Source organism: Protomyctophum bolini (genome assembly GCF_963924005.1).
Source record: "Protomyctophum bolini genome assembly, chromosome: 15".
Lineage (NCBI taxonomy): Eukaryota > Metazoa > Chordata > Actinopteri > Myctophiformes > Myctophidae > Protomyctophum > Protomyctophum bolini.
The window spans coordinates 22531079-22557961 of record NC_137876.1 but is presented as its reverse complement, the minus strand read 5'-3'; the positions used below and the strand labels follow the sequence as shown (position 1 = coordinate 22557961).

The following is a 26883-nucleotide window of genomic DNA, read 5'->3' as shown; positions in this document are numbered from 1 at the left end:
TAGTATAGTATGTATAGTTGACATATATACTCCACTGTTACGTTCTTAGTTTATGCATGATTCATGATAACTACTTTTTATATAATTATGTGATGTATGCCATGCTTTGTTTTTGCTTAATGTAAGTCGCTCTGGATCAAGAGCGTCTTCTAAATGCCTAAATTGTAAATTGTCTAACAACAAGCATCAATGCCTTATCGTACGTTTCTTCTGTCTAACCATGAGTACCCGTGGTATTGACAGAAGCAGAGTTTATGGAGGAATGACAAAGTGAGCCAAACGTGGGTTTCATGCCATGAATGAAAGGGAACACCCTTCATTCAAGTCTCAAGTTGTTTTCTCCTACGGGATCCAGTCGGCTAAGCTTACCTATTGTCGCTGTCGGGCAGAAACCATAGATTTTTTTTGAGTGGTGCAACCACTCCAAGGAACAGCAATCAGCGCAGGCACACCTTAGCGCACAAACGCTCTCCTCCGCGTCAGTCAGCCGCGGGGGTGGAGCTTCTTTTCCATCCACCAGCTGTCTAAAAAGCCGGAATGACGTCGGGCGTCAGCTTCGTCTGTCCGCGGCTGTGCGCTAAGGTGTGATCCGGCCCACTGTCCGTGTTCGTTCACCTATGTATGTGACGTTAATGAGCACGAGTATGACTATTAGTACCAGTAGGGGCGCTGTTGTGCCAGAAACAGAGAGAGACAGATAGTGCTGTACTGTTGCCTGCTAATGAAAGAGGGGGGAGGGGAGTTGCACCACTCAATTCACGCGGGTGTGATTTCTCTATCTCTCTATCACTATATGACATCACAATAATAGAGATACTAACTATAATAGTGTAATAAGTCTAATAGTGTAATAAGTGTATTTAGTGTAATAGTGTAATAAGTGCAATAGTGTAATAAGTGTAATAGTGTAATAGTAGTGTAATAGTAGTGTAATAAGTGTAATAGTGTAATAAGTGTAATAGTGTAATAGGTGCAATAGTGTAATAAGTGTAATAGTTTAGTAGTGTAATAGTGTAAAAGTAGTGCAATAGTGAAATTGTGTATTACGTCTAAATTTGTAATAGTGTAATGAGTGTATTTAGTATAATAGTGTAATAGTAATGTAATAGTGTAATATAAGTGTAATAGTGTAATATTGTAATAAGTCTAATAGTGTAATAGTAGTGTAATAGTGTAATAAGTGTAATAGTGTAATAAGTGTGATAGTGTAATAAGTGTAATAGTGTAATAAGTGTATTAGTGTAATAGGTGCAATAGTGTGATAAGTGTAATAGTGTAGTAGTGTAATAGTAGTGTAATAGTGAAATTGTGTATTACGTCTAAATTTGTAATAGTGTAATGAGTGTATTTAGTGTAATAGTAGTGTAATATAAGTGTAATAGTGTAATATTGTAATAAGTCTAATAGTGTAATAGTAGTGCAATAGTGTAATAAGTGTAATAGTAGTGTAATAGTGTAATAAGTGTAATAGTAGTGTAATAGTGTAAAAAGTGTAATAGTGTAATAAGTGTAATAGTGCAATAGTGTAAAAAGTGTATTCTGTCTTCTCTCTCTCTGTGTCTCTCTCTCTCCACCCCCCCTCTCTCTCTGTCTCTCTCTCTCTCCACCCCCCCCCCCCCTCTCTCTCTCTCTCTCTCTACACCCTCTTTCTCTCCACCCCCCCTCTTTCTCTCTCTCTCTACACCCCCCCCTCTCTCTCTCTCTCCACCCCCCCCTCTCTCTCTCTCGCTCCCTCTCTCTCCACCCTCTCTATCTCTCCACCCCCCTCTCTCTCTCTCCCTCTCCTTGGTCCCGCCTTATCGCTGCTTGCAGCTATATTTTTTATTGTGTATTTGTATATAATTATTAATTTTATATAATTATGTAAACAATACTAGCGTGATTTGGCAGACTGATCTAACATGAATAAATAGGTACTCGGTAGTACCAAAGCAATACCGACAGTACCCTTCAATGGTACAGAGTTCATTACCCGACCCTACTTAGCATACCATGGATTTCTAACACCTTCCTGTCGCTGGTCAAAGGAATGAATTAGCCTAGTGGCTCACTTTTGTTTCCAAAAGAAAGACAGTCACAGTTGTTCCAAGTTTCCTGAATAGTCACCACCACAGACAAGAGGAGTACTGGCCACTCCCCTGACTCACAGCCGAAATAGCTCAGTTGGGAGAGCGTTAGACTGAAGATCTAAAGGTCCCTGGTTCGATCCCGGGTTTCGGCATTTTAACCCCCTGATGGTTATCCATAGTTAAAGGCTCATCAATACGTACAAATCAGTAAGTAACAACAGGGTAATAGTGTTATAACACTGTTATAACAGTTTAATTCCATCGCCTAGTAATTACTTATAATTATGGTCGAATTAGGACTCCACGTTGAAAGACTCCACGTTTCTGAATGACTTAAGCCCTTTGCTCCACTATAGGGTGATAAACTAAGCCTGTTTCCTGAACAGTCACCACCTCATATAACACTGTAATCTGTCCCCTCCCCCACTCACTGCCGAAATAGCTCAGTTGGGAGAGCGTTAGACTGAAGATCTAAAGGTCCCTGGTTCGATCCCGGGTTTCGGCATTTTGACCCCCCCTGACGATGGCATTCCTTTATAATCATTAGTTAAAACTCGCTCAACAAGTCTAGTTTACCCCGGTTCCTGAAAACATTATATCGTTCACAAAAGCCACTATCCATGTTATTGTGTGTGAGTAAGCTTTGTTCTGTTCATGTAGTCACTTGTCCTTTGAATAACACCCTTCACACACGTTTACTATCCCTTAACCCACTGGTTCTCAACCTGTGGGTCGGGACCCCCCCGGGATCCCCACATTATTTTGGGTGGTCCCCAGGCAGACGACAGTGAAAGTTACAATTTAAGGACTTATAAGATCTTTGTAATGCCTCAGGGGGGGGGGGAAGAAAGAAAGAAAATAAAAAGACCATTACTGCATCAAAATTAATCAACAAACTATGCTATAAAAGCTGGTAAAACATTGACCAAATTGTCAAATAATAAATGAGCTGATTCACATTTACTTCAAGATGTTTTTGAAAATGTCAGATACTTATTCCTAATATACATTCCAAGTGCTTATCAAGGTGGGGGGGGGTTCCTAGTTCACATATGATTATTTTGTGCGGTCACAGCTTGACTAGTTTGAGAACCACTGCCTTAACAACCCTATATTATTATACAGAGTTGACCACCGTCCCCCAGGGCTCTATACTACAGTCTACGCCCCTTCCTTTTTTTCCCTCTACACCAAACCTCTTCGGCCAAAATAGCTGATCTATGACTACAAGCTCACAGCGCATTGCATTGCGAGCTATATTGCAGTCGAGACCTCAGTGTAACGAAGGCTTTCACCTAGAGCTCCATATAGGGAGACAAACAGAGCTCCATATATGACATCCAGCACTGACATCAGACTATAGTGTAGAAACCTCATATATGGGTATATACACACCTGGCATCGTCATTGTGGCACGCACCCAGTTGGCTGGCATCGTCATCACGACACACATCCAGTAAAACTCTATACAAGAAGAATCCGGAGAGGTTTAGTTGTAGCTAGCAGCAACCTCTATACTCTTGTCCCTGGAGACTCCAAAGCCCTCGGCACCAGACTATGAATGATTGGCCTTACAACCCAGATATCGTATAGTGTAAGAAGCTTCGGCATTCCGGTTAAGTTCTAATCGGCGGGTTCTAACTCGGGACAACCAGCCATACCTGAGCAGTATTTTATACTCAGAATAGGGACGCTGGGGTTCGTGTGGTTTAACCGCTCTGATAACATGTTGTCGGACCCCTGAGGGCCGAGGCGGGATCAGTCACCTGTGAAACAACCTTCACCGAGACAAACTTTGACCTCCCAAAGACAGACTTTGAAGTCCCGCCCATAGCAATGTGAACTACTGTAAATCATCAATACTATTCCGGAGGGTGTCGACAGGAATACCAGTTGTTCCAACCTCAGTCTGTGAAGGAATGTTCTGTTATGTTCTGACCGTCGCTGCGGGCCAAGACACTGTGACCCCGTCCTGTGGGCCGTCTGTCTAGAGAGCCAATACTAAAGAGATGGCGGCAGCAAACCAGGAAAGCAGCGATAGTGTCTACGAAAACAGGCCCAAAAGAAGCGACTACGTGTATATATAGGCCACATGAGCACTTTAAAGTATGCATTGGCTATTTGAAAATAGCCGATCGGCGCAGTGTGATGTGTAAATAGAGCTTCTGCCATTTGGTTTTAAATCACACTCACGTGAAGTGAGGGGCGCTCTTCTCATCATCTTACATCACATTCCATGCTCAGCCAATCAAATAATTTCCGTGGTACAAACACACAAAGCTGGGCATAGGAGGGGCTAGCGGAGCGGCGGGAGCTCCCCTCAAGAAATAATCGTGAAATAAAATGAGAATATTTTGAAATAAAACACAAATCTGGTACGGGGGTCCCTCCCTGGCACAAAATACATTCATATAGGGATACAATTATTAATTTGAGGGGGTCACAAGAAAATGTCTGAGAACGTGGTTTAAACAACATTACACATTTTGTTCATAATAATACTTTAATAAGAACGCAAACCATAACTATACCAATATTTACAAGACACAATACAGAAAAACGAGTCCAAAGTCACTTATAAGAAATTAAGACATGGCAACCCTGCTGGAAAGTAAAATGCTATCTCTACTGTGAGAATAATGAACGGTGTGGAGATAAGGAGTCTAATGGACCGCTGCACGACCGTGGGATGAATATTTATATGCTGCAAGACATTAAGACGCATAGACTCTCTCCCTGTCCACCCCCCCTCTGCACAGACAGACCTAAAGCAATTACAAAAAATATATATATATATATAATAAGGGTAATAATTATTATTATTATTATTATTGTGACAATTAAAAAGCAAAAATAAAGAAATAAGATTTTCCCATTCAGACACAGAAGTACAGGCATATGTCTGCATTAAAAAAGTCTAAGGAAAAAACATGTCACTAACTGCTCCAGTTGTTTCAGTTCATATTAAGCTCTGTAGGGATTCAAAATGTTTAGTACGTTGGGAAGCTTAACGATGTTTAATTGACTGCAGGCGATAGAGAGACAACGCGTGGTCAACTCTGCATGCCCAGCTGTGCATGCGTCAAGTGGATGTTTTTATTTTCTTTTCTTTGTTGTAACATGATCACAACTTCAGTTATAGCGTCTTGTGGTGTTCCTAAATTAAGGACTTTTCAGATGGAATAATTTATTTGGAACAATAAAACAAGAAGATACACAGCAGGAGGCCTGCAGGTAAGAGGAAAGAGGTAGAAGTGTTTGCACCCAACGGACAAGCTCCATTGTTCAACCGTGTAAAACATGCTTGGCTCACGCACATAATCAATTTGACCCAACATGAAACCTGCATTTATAACAGTGAAGGGCCCGTTACTTTAGTGTTACCCCACACTGAATCTCGTCAGCAATCATCTCCCTTCCCATGTTTGTTATGAAATAACAGCATAATAGAATAGCAGCATGTCTGGGCGCTGTGACGAAAAATACTGCCGTAATGCTCGTTTTGCGATATCGCACAGCCCTGAAAATACATAGAAATAGTCTCATAAGCAAGAAGAACCTAACATCCGACTAAGAACATCCGTAGAACAAATCAAGTCTTTAAATAAATACTTTCTGAAACGTCTCTGGGAAAAATGAATGCCTGTCCTCGGGGGGCGGAATGCTACGCACTTTGAAACTACTATACACAGTCAACAGTGCATCTGTCACCGACTCTGCATAAGAGCATTAATGCTGTGCGAGCAATAATATGTCCGTCTGTATGCAGACACAGACACAGACACACACACACACACACACACACACACAGTGGGGCCAAGCTGAGGTGTCCATTGTCAATTCATAATCACAATATGGAATCTGTTCTCTGCTGCTCCAGTGAGTCACTGGGTTACAATCCGCTCTAGCATCGCCGTGGCAACCAAGCAAGTGGCTGCCCAGCTGGACAGTAAGCTTTTTTTCTTTTTTTCGTCTTTTGCCTTGTGTCTGTCCCTGGGGGCAGTGTGTGTGTGTGTGTGTGTGTGTGTGTGTGTGTGTGTGTGTGTGTGTGTGCGCGCGCCCCACTGTGCGTGTGTGCGTGCAGAGCGCTCCATTCCTCTGCCCACACGCTGCAGAGTGGAGGAGGACAGGAATGTGTTGTTGACACACTCTGTCCATCTTTACTGCCCCTCCAGTACAACATGACAGCTCTTAATACCAACTGTATGTCACTGTTAGTCTGACACGCTGTACAGTACACACTACACAGCACGCCAGTTATATACTATGTTATTATTGCACGCCAATAAACAAGAACGCAAGCTCTATTTTCTACATCTGCACAGAGAAAATCAATCAATCATATATTAACCCAGCCGTTTAGACCTGAGGCCCATTCTACGAAATGTCTTCTAAAAATCGTGACAGTTTTCGGAAAAAACCTTATGTTTCATCAGTGGTTCTTAAACTATTTCATGTCAAGGAACCCCAAGAAAAAAACCCACAAATCAGTCTGCAACTACTACATCTATCACTTTCAAATTCTAGTAAAAAACTATTAAAAAAACCATTCATATCATAAAGAGACATTTATTCCTATTCCACAACACAGCTACACCATTATAGCCTGGCTATAATAAGCCAGACCGAATCAGCCATTGGCAAAAAATAATTGCCTGCCGGCGGATTACGGTCTGGAGAGGCTCAATTGTACGCCCATTACCTATACCAGAGAACTGGTGTGGCCAATCGGGACACGGTATGCAATATGGGCGGGCTTTGGTACAGTGACGTTCAATGCTTGAGACCTTTGACTAGCTCTGACCAATTGCGTCAAAGAGAAAATGTTTGAACCCGCCCCCCACGGGAAACAAGACCCATACACAGCATCTCCAGACTCAAATACCACACGACAGTGTGATTTGAGTCTGGCTTATTGGCCAGGCTAACACCATTACAACATAAAGCGTATGGCCAGTACGGGGATCGAACCCGCGACCTTGGCGTTATTAGCACCACGCTCTAACCAACTGAGCTAACCGGCCTGTCACTGATTCTTAAAGTGACAGTACACTAGAGTGGGTCATGGGCTTTAGCTATTGTAAAATACAGTGGCGTGCTTACAGACAGACACATAGAGCTTGTATGTGAACAACACATTTTCTGAACTATTCTGTAATGAATGAGATAACCCTATCAGAGCTCTCCGTCCCTCTGTCTGACATGGTGATCATTTAGCCACTGTGCTGACTATGCCTCGCGTGGACAGCCAGACAGGACTTTGTCCAAGGGGCCGGCACAAAAGTCAAATCGGAGTCAAACGTGACTCCGATTAGATCAGTGGTTCTCAACCTATTTTCACCAGGTACCGCATCAGAAAATATTTGGTACAACCATTATGACTTAAGTTCAAATACAGAAGCGTACACCTAACCTATCCCATCCTATTCACATTCAAATTAATATATATAAATCACACCTGTGACGTAAAATAGATGCTACGATGTAAAATTGTCCATTCATTGTCAATGGGAATTTAATGTTTGTATAGGACGTTTGTGCACAATGCACATACACCAGAAGCTGGACAGTTGTCAGCCAACAAACAAAATTATAACAATAAAAATGGCACTCTTACAGTTATCACACGACAGACACACACACGCAACAGAGAGAGACACAACAGAGAGAGAGAGAGAGAAAGAGAGACACACGCACACACAGACACAACAGGACAGAGAGAGAGAGCAGACTCTGTTGTCTCTTTCACTCACTCACGCACGTGCGCACACACAGTGGCGTCATTTCAGCAAAAGCTAAGGCATGGCCAGTTCACGACGTGCAGCGCGCGTGCACGCGTCATGCCCGTGCGCGTGCCGGAATTCTTGCGGATATTTGCCTACCGGGGTCGTCCCGTACCGGTGAAGGTTGAGAATCACCGGGTTAGTCCCCTACAACCAAGCAGAGCAGCGTAGAGCTGTAACACACATGTGCCGGCACTGGCCGTGTGAAATTGTAAACGAAGCAATGTCGGAACACTGCTCGTATTTAGCCTGCTAACCAGAATGATACTGCTCATATTCCTCGTAAAGACTTGGAGAACAACAGAGAGAGACATAAATATGGTTGATGTGAATGATTATATTGATAATAATCGTTATAATAATTATATAATCTTATTATTAATTTCAGAAAAAAAGTTAATCAGTCTGTCTGGCCACTTCCTTAGCACAGACTGCTGCTCCCTTAGGGGCCCATCTCAAAGCGCCACGGAGCACGGCGAGCCTCCACGCACATCGCGCAACATCGCCCTGTGCTCCCGCCTCAATGTGCGCTGCTGACAAGCACCGAACATTTGGGTAATGCCACTGTAATTACTAATTATATCATGGTCAAACTACTAGGAAGTCACGTTGAAAGAAGGGCCTGTATCCTTAATGGTCACCGCATATCACATGGGACCTGACCCCTCCCCTTCCTCACAGCCGAAATAGCTCAGTTGGGAGAGCGTTAGACTGAAGATCTAAAGGTCCCTGGTTCGATCCCTGGTTTCGGCATTTTGACCCCCGATGGTGATCCATGGCTAAAGCTTTATCAACAGGTAAAAGTAAAACCAGAAATTGGCAGGGTAATAGTGTTATAACCATGTTATAACCATATGACAGGGTAATAACACTATAATTACTTATTATATCATGGTGAAATTATCATAAAATGTTGTTAGTCCCCTGACCAATGGTGAGTAAAATTCTGGCCTCCTTAAATTACTTTTTAATCAGCCCATAGGATTTCATAGCAGTCAGTAGTATTCCCTGAGGCATTGACAGCTACTTGTCACATACAGCAGTCAAGCTGTCAAACACATACAGCCACAATCCATCTGTAAAAATCTCATGGCCAGTACGGGGATCGAACCTGCGACCTTGGCCTTATTAGCACCACGCTCTAACCAACTGAGCTAACCGGCCTGTCTATCATTAGCATTTCTTAATGTGACACTACACCAAATTGCAACAAGAAAGACAGTCACATGGCCTCAGACACTTCATTGTGAACGGATCTTTTGAAAGAACACATCAACACATAAGATATGAATCGCCAGTTGGGGCCCACCCATATAGAATCCACTTAAAGCCCACATGGCAAACACAGGTGAGGCCCAATTGGATCCCACATCAAATTGCCTGGTTGCAGTGGTTGTTGCCGACCCAAGGCCCAGTTAGAACGCACTTATGATTGGACATTGCATGCTCTCTGGCAACTCGACCTGAGTTGAAATGGCCAATTCATAACGTCAAGCGTTTTTAAGCTCGGCTAAAATCCTGTGGCCAGTACGGGGATCGAACCCGCGACCTTGGCGTTATTAGCACCACGCTCTAACCAACTGAGCTAACCGGCCTATAACACAACAGACCATCACTTTTCTTAAAGTGCACCAAATTGCAACAAGAAAGTACAGCATACACCAGAGAAACAAACACCATGAGGGGAGTATGGGTGTGAGTGAGACATTAGATCACGGCCGAGCGGAGGCTGCGGAGAGGCCATGTGCATCGTTGTATAACCTCATGGCTACCGGCATAAGGCACAGGCTTTCTGCTGGGGGGGGATGCTAATTCATCCCACTTCTGGAGGGGGTTGCTCATGATAGCTTCCCAGACCTATACATGATGACACACTGGGATGATTTCATCAGGTACTGGTGATCTTAATGTGGTTAAAATTAAACATCATTATATTAACCCTGATGAAAGCACTCTGGTTCGACAACATAGACCGTCAATGACCACAACAACACAGGTGACCCGTGGTAACACAAACTGGACCGCAGGTCGATGGCCAGGAGTTCTACGTCCGGAGCAGAACTCAGTGTTGTGCGGAATGTGCAAGAGAGTTGACAAAAACAGCAATACTGCCTCCCGTTTTCAACAGCCTGTTCAGTTTCATTTTGTCCTGGTTGACATGTAACAGTGTAAAGCCATCTCTAAAGTCAGGCTGGTCAGTACAGCCACTGTAGACTGACTGTACAACCATGATTCAGAGATTGAGAAGCAAAAGAGACAGACAGTGTCGGTACTCACGTTGAGCCTTCGACAGAGTAATACACTTCTTCGACTCCTTGTTCCCCGAGCACAAGTTCCCCATGATGGCCAATGGGACGCGCATGGATGGAACCTACTCCAAATGTGGTCCCGGTTCTCCTATATGACACACTTCATGTGAACAGCTGTTATAAATGAGACCTGTTGATTCAACCACCCCCCCCCCACCCCGTCTCTTCTTCACAGACCAGTCTGGCCAGTTCCCAATTAAACACTGTTCACAAAATCACCAGAACTTATTCCCCCAGGGATTAGTTGACATACAGTCAGTTTCTCCCAAATTGACTTTCAGCTTCGCCCAGGTGACGTAAATAAATGTATTGGGATGTCTGGGATGCAGACGGGACAAAGGCGATTATTTTAGCCCCGGCTGCGCACATCACTGTCGCTGCGTAACTGACTAACTGTCACATACTCGTGGCACGAGGCATACGGGAAATATCATGTTTACAGAATGCTAATATGTTACCGCAGGCAATGCAGGTGATCATCAAGTAGAGCTTAGTGGCAAACACATGCTGCAATATTTGAAGAGAGAATAAACACTAGAGCAGAGAGAGGTGGAGAACTCTGTCAAACTGGTGGCTTCAATGAAACCTAGTCAAAGATGTTCCGATTAAAAAACTCCAATAATGATGATTTATTAATCTTTCTCTCAATATGTCAAATACATTTATCCATCTCAGCCACAAGTCCAACTCCAACAAAAATGACATGCCGGCACATTTGATTACAGTAACTCCTCCAACACTCGTGCACGGTAAATCTAAAGTATAACATAATCATATTTATAAGGTTTATACTGACCGCCTTGCTGTGATTCTTGGTGTAGAAAAGTGTGGCTGATTGGAAACAATCGACAGACTGACAGTTGATTACAGCTGCATGACTCCCGTCTCCTGCATAAACTAACGCAGGGCTTCTTTTATTAGTTTATGGGAAGGGAGATTTGTTTATGAGATAGTTTGTTATGTCTAGATGTGGGCGGGGGTACTCTGGAGTGTAGGGTATGCAGTATGGATGCATATATCCGTAGCTGGCATATAACGTCCAATCCCATAGGCAGGGCACACATAATACTAAATGCATGTTATGCATTTGGTTGACGATATAATTTGGTTAAGGGCAGATGTCAATAATTTAAACAACTACTCTTGAACAATAGAGTAGTTTCAGAGTTCAGAAAGAAATTCCATATGCCTAATCTTATTAGGAATTTCCTATTATTTTGAAAAATATTTTAAAATAGTGAAAATACTGTTCCTGTAGAGTGTGTGTGACAGACAGGCTGCCCGGACGTAGCCTACCTGTAGCTAAAAACTGTAAATGGCAAAAATGCTTCAAATTAATGTTGAATTAATGTCTGACAATACATTATGTTGCATGGGGGTGGGATGACTTGTCCAACTACGATGTAAGTAAAAATTACTATAGTTTGGTTGCCCTAGCTCCGTATAGGGAGATGGTGGGTGAGTCTCACTGTCTCATAGTGAAACACCGCAGCAGATTGATCCAGCTGATTGCAGCTGATCCACAAGCTCACCTCGCGTCGCAAAGCGAATTAAACGTTTTATGCATTTAGAAACTAGAAAATGGGACATGCAGAGTACTTTTACTTTTGGTAAGTAAGTATATTCTGATCCCAAATGCTTCTGTACTTTTACTCATGTACATCGTTAATACCAGACTTTTACATTACAGTGAGGTATTGTTTTACTTCAGCAACAAATGCACTTCTTCCAACAAATCTTACAAACCACTACAACGATGAACGATCAACCCCAATTCCACAAATGTCTTTTGCACAGTAGGCCAAAGATGTAGGGTAGGGTTCATCCCCCAATACCTAATTGTATGCGTGCGCGAGCATGCCAAATGAAGGAAGGCTTCCCACTCCCGGCGGATGTCTCCTTTGCGGCACCGGCTGCCCTAGCATATGACTGGTGTCTTGTCTTCTTCCGCGAGTGTTGCTCAAGATCTGCCACTCGATTTTCCAGGATTGCAATGTTTTTTTCCTGCTCCATATTTTGTTGTTTGAGTGGCTGAACATCAGCCATCAATTCCAGTATTTTCTTTTGCCAACTGGAAACTGTTGAAATCTCCTCTGCCATGAAGTCCAGGGTCGTTTTTATCTCCTCCATCTCATCCCAACTCACTGCCATTATCATTACCCCCAAGCCGATCTACAGACTCGAGTTTTACAACACTCTACTAATTCACGGAAGAGATGTGAAAATAAAATGAGTTAACAAACAGAAAAGCGGACACGAGCACACCAAACACAAACTGCTGCGGTTTCTGAGGAGCCTCAATGTTTGAACTGGTAGTTTGTTCTAATAATGTAAAGCATACATTGCTAACTGGCGGCCCGGGGGCCACATGCGGTCCCTACCTTCACTTAATGCGGCCCACAGGTTAATATCTGAATACTGATATATTATTGATTTCAGCTGTTACAATTCCAAACATGCAAAGTCTTAATCATAGCTTAATGACCAGTATCACAAAAACGTATTGTTTTAAGTCCAATGTATTTGTATTTACGTTCATAAAGTTAACAGTAGTAAGTATACCTAAATGAATTTGAAATTAAATAAAAATATAACTTCAGGATTCCAATTAAAAAAAATAACAAAAAGTAATTCAGGTTTCCAATTAAAAATAATAGCAAAACTAGCAGATCTAGAAGCTCAAAATGCATCACACTGCGACACGTTTTTGAGCTTGTATATGTGCTATTTTTGCTACCTTTGTGTGAGAAAGAATGTCAAAGTATGGCATTAATTAGGAAAAAAGTTTAAATACGTAGATAAGACATTATATGCAATGTGGCCCTCTGGAGCGAGTGTGGAAATACAGTGGCCCTCCCCATCATCACAGTTGCCCACCCCTGATGTAAAGCACACTCAGGCATCAACTGTTCACAAAGCGTGGAGCCCTACATGCAGTACATGTCATGTCCTTGCTTGGTAAAGTCCTCCCTCTTCACAAACCACTCAACCCACAGCAGGTCATGTGATTTCAGGGAATCGGACAACGGTGCATACCTGCATATACCATTTCGGTGAATTGAGTATGTGAGGACACCAATGGAAACAAACCGAAAGGCTTTCTTGGTTTAATCCTTTTAGCATACTTTGTATTGTACTGTACTGTACTGTACAATACTGCACCTGTTAATATTCCAGTGGTTTTCGACCCTTTTCATTTAAAGGCCCATTATTTATTTGGCATTTGAGCCACGGACCACCATTTGATGACATTTAGCCTCTCAGACCCAAAACTAAAGAATATTTTTGTTGTCGTTTGTATAAGATTTTGTCTACAATGCCATGCTTTTTGGCAAACGTCGATCAAAATAACAATTATTCTACATTCTCCAATTGTGTAGACTTATTGTAAATGAAGTACCGGTAATGCATATGTTTAACAATAATTTAACTCTTGAGAGGGTAAAATGAAACCAAATGGTGGTTTATTAGATTGTATTAGCTCTTTAACTAAAGAGTTAAAGATCTAATAAATAAGGGTGCATTTGGTTACCAACTCTCTATCATTTAGCTGGGGACCACCTGGAACTGCCTCAAGGACCACTGGTAGTCCCCGGACCACTGGTTGAAAACCAATGACGTATTCAATCAACCAAACAAGGTTCCGCAGCAACGATTATCATCAGCACACATCGACTACAATGTAAAGATTATAACCATTTTTTTCCCTTAGATGTGAAAAGTGTGTACACAAAGTCAGCCCATTTCTCAGAAATGAAAATCCCTGCAAAATAAAACAAAAGTGAAAGTTTCTTTCATTTATTAGCTTGTCTTGTGCCAGACGGTAACCGGAATGTTCACCTTAAAAACGTGCTCGCCCTCATTCTTTTCCTGCTGTCCGACATGCCAACAGCTCAGTGGGGCGGTTCTTGCATTCTTGTATTTGTTTTACTGAATAAAGTTAAAAATAAGTTTGGGGTTAGGCGTAGTTTTGCAGAGGTTAAGTTTAGGAAATGGGATTAACCCATTCTTGGTGTTTTAAACATTATGTTATACTTTAGCTATTGAAAAAGGAAAAAACAACCGCACACTGTCTTCAAATGCAGTGACATTTATTAGGGAAATAGCAACGTTTCAGCCTATGCGGCCTTCATCTGGCTGTCTTTATGATAACCACATAAAGACAGCCTGATGAAGGCCGCATAGGCTGAAAAGTTGCTATTTCCCTAATAAATGTCACTGCATTTGAAGACAGTGTGCGGTTGTTTTTTCCTTTTTCAATTTTGGGACACCGTACCCTCTCCTACGCACCTGTCGTTTGTAGGTGTACAAAAGCCTTGCTTTTCATTGATACTTTAGCTATTGAAAAATAGCAGATCTACAAGCTCATAGCGCGGCGTCTGCTATTTTAGAAAAATCGTGAAAATGTGGCACAAATCTTTGAATATATTCTTTCAGAGCGAACGTTTTTAAGTCAAATCTTTGCTTCTGAGGGGTTCCTGGAATAACATATTTTCAGATGGGGTCGGCCAATTACATATCATTTTTGGGGTCCTTGACATGAAATATGGAGCACCACCTGATATAGAAACATGAGGTATTTCAGAAAACTGTCTGTTTAGAAGATTTTTTTTTAATTTCGACGTCAGGCCTAAAGGGGTTAAGGTTAGGAAAAAGATTAGGTGTAACCATTATAAGCAAAGTTTACGTTTAGGAATACCATGCTGAGCAGTTCCGCCGGCTGTGTGCTCGGGGTGACAGTGTTTTGAGCGAGCGTTCTAGTATCCTGTCAGACTACTCTTTACACACTGATTCAGCAACAAGCCAGCCAAACACAACATGTCATTTACAACTAAACAAAACAGCCGTTTCTCATCTTTATGTTTCTGATTGTTTATTCCTGAGATTTCTGTAAACCTCCATTCAGATAAAAATGTAATAATAATAATCACGATTATGAAGACTAAGGAACATTTTGAGCCGTTAAATATGGAAACCTTGGTTGATTGATTGAATACTGTATTAACAGTTTCCAAGGGCAGGCACAGGGAAGTACAGTAGGTCTGCTAGCCTAAAAGGATGAAACCAAGAAAGCCTTTCGGTTTGTTTGCATTGGGGGTTCTCACGTACTCAGTTAACCGAAAAGGTATGCAGGTATGCACCGTTGTCCGATTCCCTGAAATCACATGACCTACTGTGGGTTGGGTGGTTCGTGAAGCGGGAGGACTTTATCTAAGCAAGGACATGACTTGTACTTGTAATGTGGCCCCGCCTTCTGAACAGGTGATGCCAGGGTTTCTATATAATATCTGTGGACACATCAGCGTAGCACCACTCTGACTGACACCTCTAGACCATCATCAGAACACCCGTCTCCTGCTGAAGGAACCACTGGCCGTCTCTGGAACTCAGGTATGAAGAAGATCTTCCAAATGTACAATATTTTGGTCATAATCATTGACGCGGTTACTTTATATACTGACAGATTGACATTATGGTCATCAGCCATATAATGCTATATTATGCTATATTATGGAGTATGTTAAATTATCTCTTGTATATTACATTCACACTTCTCAAGATGCTGTGGATTAAGAGCATCTGCTACAATGCCTATACGTTGTCCAATTGTATGAGAAACACGAGAGACACAAGAACAAGAGTCACATCATCTTCATCTGTGTACTTCGCAGGTTGCTGGCCAAAGCGTTGGAAATGGCTGACGGGAGCAGACCGGAGCGTCGTGCAACAACGAGCTCCCTCAATCACATCCCTGGCGTTGGGCAGTACAAAGGAATTGCTCAGGATATCCGTGGAGATCATGAAGGGGCAAAGATGGCCTACTGTCAAAGCAATGAAGTCACAGCGACAGTGGGTCCTATGTTGGGGACCTTAGGTGGTCGTGTGGGTCCATTGGGTGTTGGTGCTGCTGTACTTGCTACGATCGTCAATAAGATCAATGAATGTTGAGTGAAATGCATACTTGAGTTAAATCAGTAGCTGAGAAAAAAAGATAATGTCAGAGCTTTTATGTGTTGGTCCATTTATTATGTTAAATGCTTTTAACATATCTGGAAAATGTACCTGAACCTCAGATTATGTTAAATAAGTCATGAGGGACAGTCACAAGTTCAATGTTTGGGGAAACAGCGAAACATCTTGTAAAGATGTAGTGAAATAAAAAATATGTTTCACCCTTTTAGAGAATGTCTCTGGTCATTGGTATACCTAACAATAGATGGTTTGCGTTTTTCTTTATATCAAAAGTCCCTAAAAGCCAAGGCCAATATAAATGAATTACTGTGAACTAAAAAGTGCTGCATGATGAGTTATGACAGATAGACCTATATGAATATAAATTAAACTTGATTTTGTTCACCTGTGTGATTTCCACAGCTGCACGTTCTTGCAAACACAGCTGATTTTAATAACAGAACTACTCTGCCAACTTGCCCTGTTAACCCCTGCGTCCCTGTGATAGTGATAATGAATGACTGGGAGAAAAAAGGATATACATGAGGAAAAACGTCTGCTTATCTTCTGTCCTTTCAATGGATTAAAGCTACAATCTTGCGTGCTTACAGTCACCTCTCACGTGACGAGAGTATAAAGTACTATACTGTTAAAATAAACAAATGCATATATCAGGCAATGACAGAACTACCAGAAGTAGACATGCTGTCCTACTGTACCACACATGCCATCAAGAGCATCAGTAGACAGCCTCTTGAATTGAACTACACTATAAAGAGAAGTCATGTCAGCTGAGGCAAGAGAAGGTCTCAAACATAAAGATCAACACAGAGAGAGATTAATTCAACTAGTAAGTAGCCTAAGTTGACACAACGTACGACTGCATCATGGTCATTCGCGCCACAGGTGTCCTTCGACGTTGTCAACACCTCTCTTGGCTCAAAACCACAGTGGCCAGTACGGGGATCGAACCCGCGACCTTGGCGTTATTAGCACCACGCTCTAACCAACTGAGCTAACCGGCCGCTGGGACCTTCACCCCAACCGCACCCACACAGCACTGTATGACAGCAGGAAAATTCTGCGTGCACACTGTGTGTGTGTGTGTGTGTGTGTGTGTGTGTGTGTGTGTGTGTGTGTGTGTGTGTGTGTGTGTGTGTGTGTGTGTGTGTGTCATGCGAGATGTGTCCCCGTTTTTCGTACCCGATTTTGCACCAGTGACGGGTGGCGAGAGCCCTGTATGCAGATTCAAACACACTGCCTTATTAACTACAGCAACCAACCTTTACAATTGTTTTAGTTTCCTTAGGTTCAAGATTCATAACTTGTAATATGGTATTGGCTGTTTGTATTCTTTTGGGGAAAAATATAAAAAGATACTCATGGAAAGGTTATATTATTTTACTTATAATGGCTCTATAAACAATGTAGTATAATTTAGTATATGTAAGGTAAGGGTTTTCCCCACTCAAATGGTACCTTGTCAACTTCCTTGACCCGACTTCATTCCTTTTCATGAATGATATTTGTACTTAAGACTGTCTGCTGTTGTGAACACCAAAGTATAGTATAGTAGGCTAGTTGTTGTGAATTATAGCCAACTGGAGGACATTTGTACTGAACGTTTCCTTTATCCTCGTGTTGTGGTTCTGTTTTCGCAGAGGCTTTTATGCGTCCCGTTGTCCTTCAAGTTCCACAGCCGTCTGCCATCCAGGCGGCCCCCAGCCCCCCCCCCCCCCCTCCCCTCCCCTCCCCTCCCCTACCCCTCACTGGTGCGAAATCAGGTAGGACACGTGCGAGACAGAGAGAGAGAAAGAGAGAGAGAGAGAGAGAGAGACTTGGGACATTACTTTCAGGAGGAGGCGGTGGGAAGTCTTCCTCATCCATGTCTGGTGTTCTCGTCTTGGACTCTTCTTCACTCAGCAGCCTGCCTGAACCACAGAGAGAAGGGGGGGGGGGGGGGGAGGAAACAATCATTATGTCAGGAGGTGGCAGTCTGAGTGGTTGACAATGACAAAATGTCAAATTAGCATAGATCTGAATAATGTCGTCCCACCCTCTCAGTCCATACATCTACATCATGAGCCCATGTGTCAAGATTGTCAGACGAGTGTGGTAACTTCTTGTCTCAATGCCAGCCCTTTGAACCACGACTAATTTCACTTCACAGTCAACATGCAAGATAATTAATGACACACTGATAATGAAAACAAAAGAACGTTCTCCCCCACTTCTGCAGGACGGTCCCTGCTCCCACGTGTTTTCAAATGTAAACAAACAATTGGACGATTCTCTGGTAGCGCTCAGTGTGTGTGTGTGTGTGTGTGTGTGCGCGCGTGTGTGTACCTCCCACCATTCAGAACATCAGTTGATGCTACATTACTACAACAGCAAACATTCCCTATCTCATCCTGGGCATTTCCAGGAATATTATATATTGTCTAATATTATTTTAATCTGTGCAGATGCAGCACCCATTTGCAAAGAGGATCAAAGACAAAAGGCTGGCATTACTTTACACATCAGTATTATATACGGTATATAGTCAGTATAAAAGTACAAATTATTACTAGTATTACGGTACTACAGACCAGGTGAGTTCTAAAGTCATTACTCTTAGCTCTAAAACAGCATTGATCCGTTAGAAAGGTTAGGCTTATTGCTTTGTCTTTCGGAAACAAAGAAAACAACGTTACCGTTATAACAAGCTAACGTAGGGCAACTGTGTGACATGTGTGTGAAGAAAGCTCTCACCACAGTGAGATACGAGTAACTGTTAATTCTCACCATGCTTCAGCCTGTGGCTGCACTCAAGTTATTTTAGTCTGCATCAAACGAGGCTTTGATTCAAACGAATGGGCTGACTTGGTGTTTGTTTCACACACCATGAAGTTAAGAAGAAGTGAAATGTTAGTAGACACATTTCTGCAGACAGTAAATACCAATCGGGCCTTAATTAACATAGTTGTTCAGACCTGCAAATAAGCCTTCCTCGGCGCTCACGTACGTGCTGATTGAGGTCTCAGAAGTCACTACCTGCGGGTCATTTATTTTGGGCTATAATCAAATTGCATGTTTTAATAAATGCGTGACATTTACAGGTATTTCTCTCTAGATCTGGGCTAGGTGCATACATACATATCTGCCTGCCAGTAGCATACCTGTCTTTGCTGACATGAACAACAGAGCACAACTTAGCTCCACCTACTGTCTGAATATGGAACAGTAGCGTGCACTCATGGGCCCGGGGGGGTCACATACATTGTTGAGTAAACTTGGGTAATGATGAACCTCTCGTTCTTTGGCTCAGGGAAATGTCACCAGCGTGCTAGGGCAGGAAGCGACCCTCAGACCTGCACAGACACGAGACCGGGAAATTCTTCCCTGCCGCAGGTCCTCTGCACGGATGTAAAGGACTGTATAGACGAGAGAGAGAGAGAAAGAGAGAGAGAGAGAGAGAGAGAGAGTGACAGATTCTGTCAAAGATCGACCCTGGAAAAATGGGCCAAGTTGCGTGTGTGTGGAATGGATGACATAGCCATGATGACATCACTCTGCGGAATAAAGCGAGCCTTGTGGCAGACGTGGGGGGAGGGGGTGGGGAGGGGTGTTCTATATAATTATTCTTCTCTGACAGGCTTCGCTCTGGTTAAATAAAAAACTACACCACAGAGGTTCCACAATAGCTCGAGCAGTGAGCAAGACAAGCCCCACGCCGCAGTGTGTGCAGCGCACGAGAGCCAGGAGATAACTCAATACGTGCCTCAAAGCTTGTTTTGTCTACAAAATAATGTGAAATGCTCTGCGTCTTTGTGCTCCCGGGGGCCTGGCACAGGGCCAGAACGGTGCCATTGTGAACACACAGGCACCAGTGTATGCTGGATACTGTAAAGACAGACGGACACCCGGACAATGCTAATGCTAACAGAGGCAGGTAGAATATCCACTGCCTGCGGGGGCGAAGGCAGCCGGGGCATAATGGATGGAATGGAATGCAGTGACTAAGAGAGCAATGCCCATCTCTGGTACCTACTGGTACAATTCATGATCCATCATCTCCCGGGGTTTGACAACACTATAAGGTCTCAGATAGAGTTGTCTCGATTTTTTTCAGACAGAGTACGAGTACTCTGTAAGTACTTAATTTTTAGTAGCCAATATCGAGTACCGATATGAGTACTTTATTTTAGTAACCACTTATTTTACCCCCCATTTCTCATAGATGCAGATGGGTCTCCGATCTACACTTTTCACAGTAGTCATTCATGCTTGTAGATAGATTGTTTTTGGCGATTTGCTGCAGTGTTGGGTCAGACTTGCCCCCGTTGCATTCGTTCAGCCTAGTGTCATTTGGATGTTTTAGTCTCAGAGGCACTTGCCTGTCGGGCTTGTGCTGGTCATGATTCTACTTGCCCAAAGGTCATGCCCACTTGCCCAAAAAGTTAATTGTCCATTACAAAATGAGAGGTAAAATTTGCCAAATACCTACGCTACATAGCTATGAATATGGGTTCACAGTTGTTATTTAAAAGGTAAACACAAACAGTGCTCTTGTTTTCCATTCCACAGACCGTGCTCTGGCCACGATCTCGTGTTGTGTTTATAGACGGTGAAGTCCCCTTTCAAAAGGAGCACTTTCCCGGTCGGGCAACCTGAAGGCAAACCCCACTTTCTCGAACATTTCAGGGTGGCAAATTGACAACCGTCTCTTTGCAGAGAAATATTGTTCTGTGAACTCAACTGTGAAGGAAGGAAGCACTTGACGAAGTTGACGCGCACCAGGACATGTAACTACACAGTAGGACGTGTCTCAAGTGACTAGCCTGGTTCAGAGTGATATAATAACAAACAGCTCAACTCTGATTAGAAGGTAAAGGGATAAAGTGACTCACAAGGGCGTAAAGAATAGAAACAGGAGGAAAGTAAGGAAGGAAGGAAAGTAGTGAAGAAGAGTTGAATCATTGCGGTATACCTGTGGTACCATAATGTTGTTTTCATAAGCTCATGGAATACAGCAAAATAAAATCTCATGACTGAAAATGTATTGATGTTTGAGGTATTATCATTCTAAACCCATTGTTGCTGCTGTTCCACCTACGGCCAACCAGTTGAAGGAATGACAGATATGAGGAATCAACCATTGCTTTTTATGACATTCCTGAGACCATTCATGTTTATGTTGCACCACTCAGTTCACACGGGTGTGACTTTAACCCATTTTGGTGTTAGCATTATGTTATGCTTTAGCTATTGAAAAATAGCAGATCTACAAGCTCATAGCGCTACGAGCTTGTAGGTCTGCTATTTTTGAAAAATCTTAAAAATGTTGAGCGGTCAAAACCTCAGAGCACCTGTACTGTCATTTTAAATCACAACATCGATGACAATCAATGAATGTTCACTAGTTCCACTAAAGCCCACGGGAAGTTCACTTTGATTGCAAATGCGTTGTCTTAATAATTGTCTTTATTGGGCAACAGTCCGTGTCATTATTACGCCCTCAAAAGCAGCCGTGCTGTTCCTTCACTTATTCTCTCCTATAATTAACTGGGGTTGTTCTCAGCTCGTTTTTTGCTTGCTGCAGGGGAGAGGAAACTGGACGCACCTTCCTGCAAAGTACGCCCTGTGGCGTGGCATCCGTGTGTTCAGATGTCAATGGGCCTTACGGTATACTTCAGAGGTGGAAGAGCTCCTCTCATCTCATCTGCAACTCTGCTGTACGTCAACAACGCGTCTGAGGAAGGTGAGCGTTACATCCGAGAGTGATACTCTTGTAGTTGTTAACTCTTATCTTGGGCACCTCTGCGCCTGTCAGGAAATCTGGCACGCTCTCGTCTCTTATCACAGTAGTTTCTCAACCTTTACAGGCAGAAACCCTCCCAAAATAATCATATTTGAACCGCAGGAGTTGAGCAGGGTTGCCAACATTGGACTGTCAGAATTCAGGGTTGGGGTAGCCACGATCCCAACCCAGTTGAGCCATTATATTTAGTCTGACTCAGTTCCACAGATAAATATTGTGAAAATAGCAGATCTACATTAGCTACATTAGCTATTTTCAAAATGGTTGTTTCTTTCTTATATTATTTATTTGACAATTTGGCCAATGTATTGTTAGAATAGTTTGTAGTATAGTTTGTTGATTGCTTTTGATGCAGTCATTTACTTTTTGAATTTATTTTGAATTTGTATTATAAATGTCATAAAAGTCCTTAAATTGTTTCCTTACTGTCATCAAGGGAGTGAAGGACCCCCCAAAAACCATGTGGACCAGAGGGTGAGAACCACTGTCTTAGCAATGCATACCGTGCATTCCTCACACTTCTGTACCACCGGTCAAAGTACAAACGTGTCTCATTCTCATAATTTATGCTCGCTTTCTTTCCAGAAAGGAAATGGAGAATGACATATTTGTTCCAAGTTTTAATTTCCTGAATGTTCAGATGAGGATCTGACTGTCCTCTGACCCCATCATGTCTCACTGCCGAAATAGCTCAGTTGGGAGAGCGTTAGACTGAAGATCTAAAGGTCCCTGGTTCGATCCCGGGTTTCGGCATTTTGACGCCCTGATGTCAGGTGATGTGTTATCAATACGTAGAAGCAGCAATTACAGGGTAATAGTGTTAATAACAGGGTAATAGTTAGTAATAACAGGGTAATAACACTGTAATTACTTATTATATCATGGTCAAACTAGGACTCCACATTGAAAGTAGCGCCTGTTTCCTGAATGGTCTCACTCACCACATACCGCATGCTATCTGACCCCTCCCCCTCCCTCTCCCTCTCCCACAGCCGAAATAGCTCAGTTGGGAGAGCGTTAGACTGAAGATCTAAAGGTCCCTGGTTCGATCCCGGGTTTCGGCATTTTGACCCCCGATGGTGATCTTAAACTTTATCAATAGGTACAAGTACAAGGTAATAGTGTTTTAACCATGTTTTCACAGAGTAATAACACTGTAATTACTTATTATATATCATGGTCAAATTAAGACTACATTGAAATTGGGACCTTCGTCTTGTTTGTGATTTATCATTTGTCCACTTAAGTTCACACACATTTAATGTTAAATACACAGCCTTACAAATTATCATAAAATGTTGTTAGTCCCCTGAACCACAGACAATGGTGAGAAAAGGTCCCTGGTTCGATCCCGGGTTTCAGCCGATGGCAATACTTTCTAATCCTTAGTTAAACTCTAGTTAAACTCTAGTCTAATCCTTAGTTAAACTTTCTCTAGGCTAGCCCTCTTGCCATCTGCAACATCCCCCCAGTCAGTCGGCAACATGTCTACGCTTTGAAAACACAACAAAACAGTGAGCACTCTCACAGCGTCAAACCGGCTTAAAGCCTCATGAAGAACAAGATGGTGCTCCGCTGATTCCTTGACCACATGAAAGGCCAGCGTCACTATTCTGGGCATGTCAGAAAAGACAAACCATTCGGCGAAAATAGCAGATCTACAAAGCTCGCAAGGACAAAGGGGACAAAATATAGACCCCTGGGGAACCACCGTCAAAAACGTATAGGGTTTAAGAGTGAAAGATAACATTGTGCATGTATACAGCAGTGTACATTTTGTTGACTAAGACTTAAAGACTAAGATTTTGATATTTAGTCAACTAAGACTACTACTAGACATGATGCCAGGAGTGCAGATTGAACCAAGAACCTCCCCGTTCCCTTCCCAGACAGCCGTCTGCTTTGCATGCTGAGCCATTGCAGGGTGTTGTAGTGTGAAATGAGAACAGGGATTTGAGGAAGACAACTCGGGGATGAAACAAGCCCATCTTTGATGACAGACTTGGCCGTGCGTGTGCTTACATGCCAGGGGGATGCTGCACTACGCCGCGCATTCAGGAGAAATGGTATAATGCAGACAATTTGCTCACATGTGTATTCACAACAACCTATCCTAAAACAGTGGTTCCCAAACTTTTTCAGGTCAAGGACCCCCAAATTGTTACAGAGTACAGACCCATAAGTGTCCATTTGGTTCCAAACTTTCATTTAGCTGGTGACCCCCTGGAACTCCCTCAAGGACCCCTGGGGGTCCCCGGACCGCACTTTGAGAACCTATGTCCTAAAACATCTTTTACTTAAGTAAACTAAAGTATTAATGCCACAACTTGGTACAAATATAAGTTAAAGTACGGTATTAAAAATGCACTTGAGAAAAAATTGCACAAGTGGTAGCATCAAAATATACTTAAAATACCAAAAGTAATCGTTACGCAGAATGTCCCATTTCGCAAGTTTTCAAAATGTATAGAAATGTTTTGAAAATAGCAGATCTACAAGCTCACAATGCATTGCGTCATGCTATTTTCAAACAGCTGAAGTACAGTGCTAAAGCAGAACTGTATGTTTTGTAATAAAGTAAAAGTAACTTACTAACTAATAACTCAAGTGTTCAATTTCAAATAATTGTGGATTTGTGGTGGTGTAAAAGTACAATATTTTGGATCTGAGATGTGGTGGAGTAGAAGTGAAGGTATTGAAAATTGGAAGTACTTAAAATAAAATAAACAAACAAAATAAATAAATAAATAGCACTTATGTACAGTACTTGAGTACATGTACATTACTTTTACTTAAAACCACTACACTATGATAATAAACATGTTGACAATACGTGAGGTATGTGAGCCATAGTGCCGACCATAAATTGCCACCTTAGCGGTGCATGGCCTAACAAAAATCTAGCTGTGCTCCATCCATGGGTCAAACAACTCTCTGATGCCGAGACCGAGTCACAAATTAAATCACAGATGTTTGTGGGCTCGGTGACAGCTAGTATGCAGAGACGGGAACCCCTTGCTGTTGCTGGTGTGTTGTCGTACTACAAAAGCCATGAGCAATCTAGGGCTCTCCTAGTGACAAGTGGCATTCCACACATGAGGCTGAGTGAGTCATAAACAAAGCCCAGAGGAGAGGAGGGAGAGAGGGAGGGACACGCAGAGGTTTCCAAGTTGTGAGCCGGTCTGCCTCTGGGGGGGGGGGGGGGGGGGGGGGGTTGGGGCTCTTTGGCTAGTTGTTAGTGCTGCACGATTAATCTAAGAAAGATCGTGATCATGCAACACTATAGTTGGCTGTCCAATTCATTTTAGTTACTCTTATGTTTTAGCTACTACAAGAGAGAGTGGTTTAAGTCAAATGTTCTGCAACTACAGACTTGAAGACAATAAATATGTTCATGGGAAAAAAAGGAGAATCATGTGAGAATCGTGATCTCAATTCTTGTGGGGGGGGAAATGGAGTTTCACATTTTGTGCCAGAATCGTGCAGCACTAGTTACAGTTGACATTGTACTAGAGTCCTTATTCTGGGGGGGGGGGGGGGTGGGGGGGGGGAGGAGCTGAGCTAGTATGGAGCCCTGCGGGACTATGGTCAACTAAGTATATATGGGTTTATGACGAGCGGTTAACCTGGCAGGGTGTGTGAGGCTTCTGCCTCTGCCAGCTACAGCATTCGTCCTTCCATTACACAGTACACACACAGCAGATCCACAGCCAGCCAGCTCCACATGTACAGACAATGAACAGGCAGGGTTGGCAAAGCAAGTGATCCCTAGAAGGGTGAGGGAAGCAGAGAGGCCAGTTCAGTTCTCTCCTCTTTCTCATCAGCTTTGCAGAGCTGAATACCAACGCCGAATACCAATGTCTTGAGTGTCTTCTAGTCACTCACTAAGCAAAGCATAAACAAATGCCAACATAAGTAACATGTCTAACCCTGTACGGTGATCATCAGACCCACACAACCTTTGTGTTATTAGCTCCACGCTCTAACACACACTGAGCTATAGCAGCCTGTCAAAACACATAATCAATCACTCACTCCCCTGACTTTCCACAGAAGCAGCGAGAGAGTAAGTAGGGTGACTGACCAGACGTCCCCGTTTGGTTGGGATTGTCCCGACGTCAAGCTGCGCGTGTCGACAAATCTGCAAAAACACTAAAACATGTCCCGGTTTTCAACATTCACTATACGAATTTGTCACATTTTTTGCAAGAATAAGCTAGTGATTTTTTCAAATAAGTAAGGGAGACTACCACGTAAGATTATATCAGCGAGTTAACCCATTTTGGGTGCGGGAACCCCTTTTGGCGTTGGCATTACGTTATGCTTTAGCTATTGAAAAATAGCAGATCTACAAGCTCAAAGGCGCGCCACCGAGTGGCGAGCTACGAGCTTGTAGGTCTGCTATTTTTGAAAAATCAAAGAACCACTGACATAGAAACATAGCTTTTTCAGAAAACTGTCAGGATGTAGAAGACATTTTTAGAATCTGATCTCGGGTCAGAATGGGTTAAGGGGAGAGATAAGAGGTAAACACAGAGATAGTATACCACATCCTCCAGACTTCTTCTAGTCAGTGATTATTGGCGACACCCAAAACCTTTTTGCACGTGTACCCGTTACCTCCTGAACTAGCTGACACACCCTGCCGAAAATGATAAAAAATTTAATATGATTATTGATTATGTCAAATAACCATAGAATGTCACTGCACTGAGAGACATGCAGCTGCTGCATAGTATATATATACTCATGCAGCTACTCTATATACATCTCCTTACAACAGTGGTTGACCGGAATTTGTTGTTTGTGCTAAAAACGCCATAAAACTGCCATTACCGTTTTCATGTCACGCACCCCCTAGGCGCGTTTGCGCACCACAAGCAAGGGGTGCCACAGTTTGGGAACCCCTGGGACTCTATCACACTCACTCATACACAACTTACACAAGGCTTAAGCCTTTGCATCTG

The 26883-nt window shown here is 42.7% G+C and overlaps 1 protein-coding gene across 3 annotated transcripts in view; it reads right to left on the bottom strand.

Annotated features, from left to right (window-relative positions):
- Positions 1-26883, bottom strand: part of arhgef10 (Rho guanine nucleotide exchange factor (GEF) 10) — a 120566-nt gene that overhangs the window by 87523 nt on the left and 6160 nt on the right. For all 3 annotated transcript variants that reach the window (XM_080784570.1, XM_080784571.1, XM_080784572.1), the window contains exon 2: positions 17964-18044. In XM_080784570.1, coding sequence (XP_080640696.1) covers positions 17964-18000 — 37 coding nt within the window. In that variant the 5' untranslated portion in view covers positions 18001-18044. The remainder of the gene's footprint in view (positions 1-17963; positions 18045-26883) is intronic.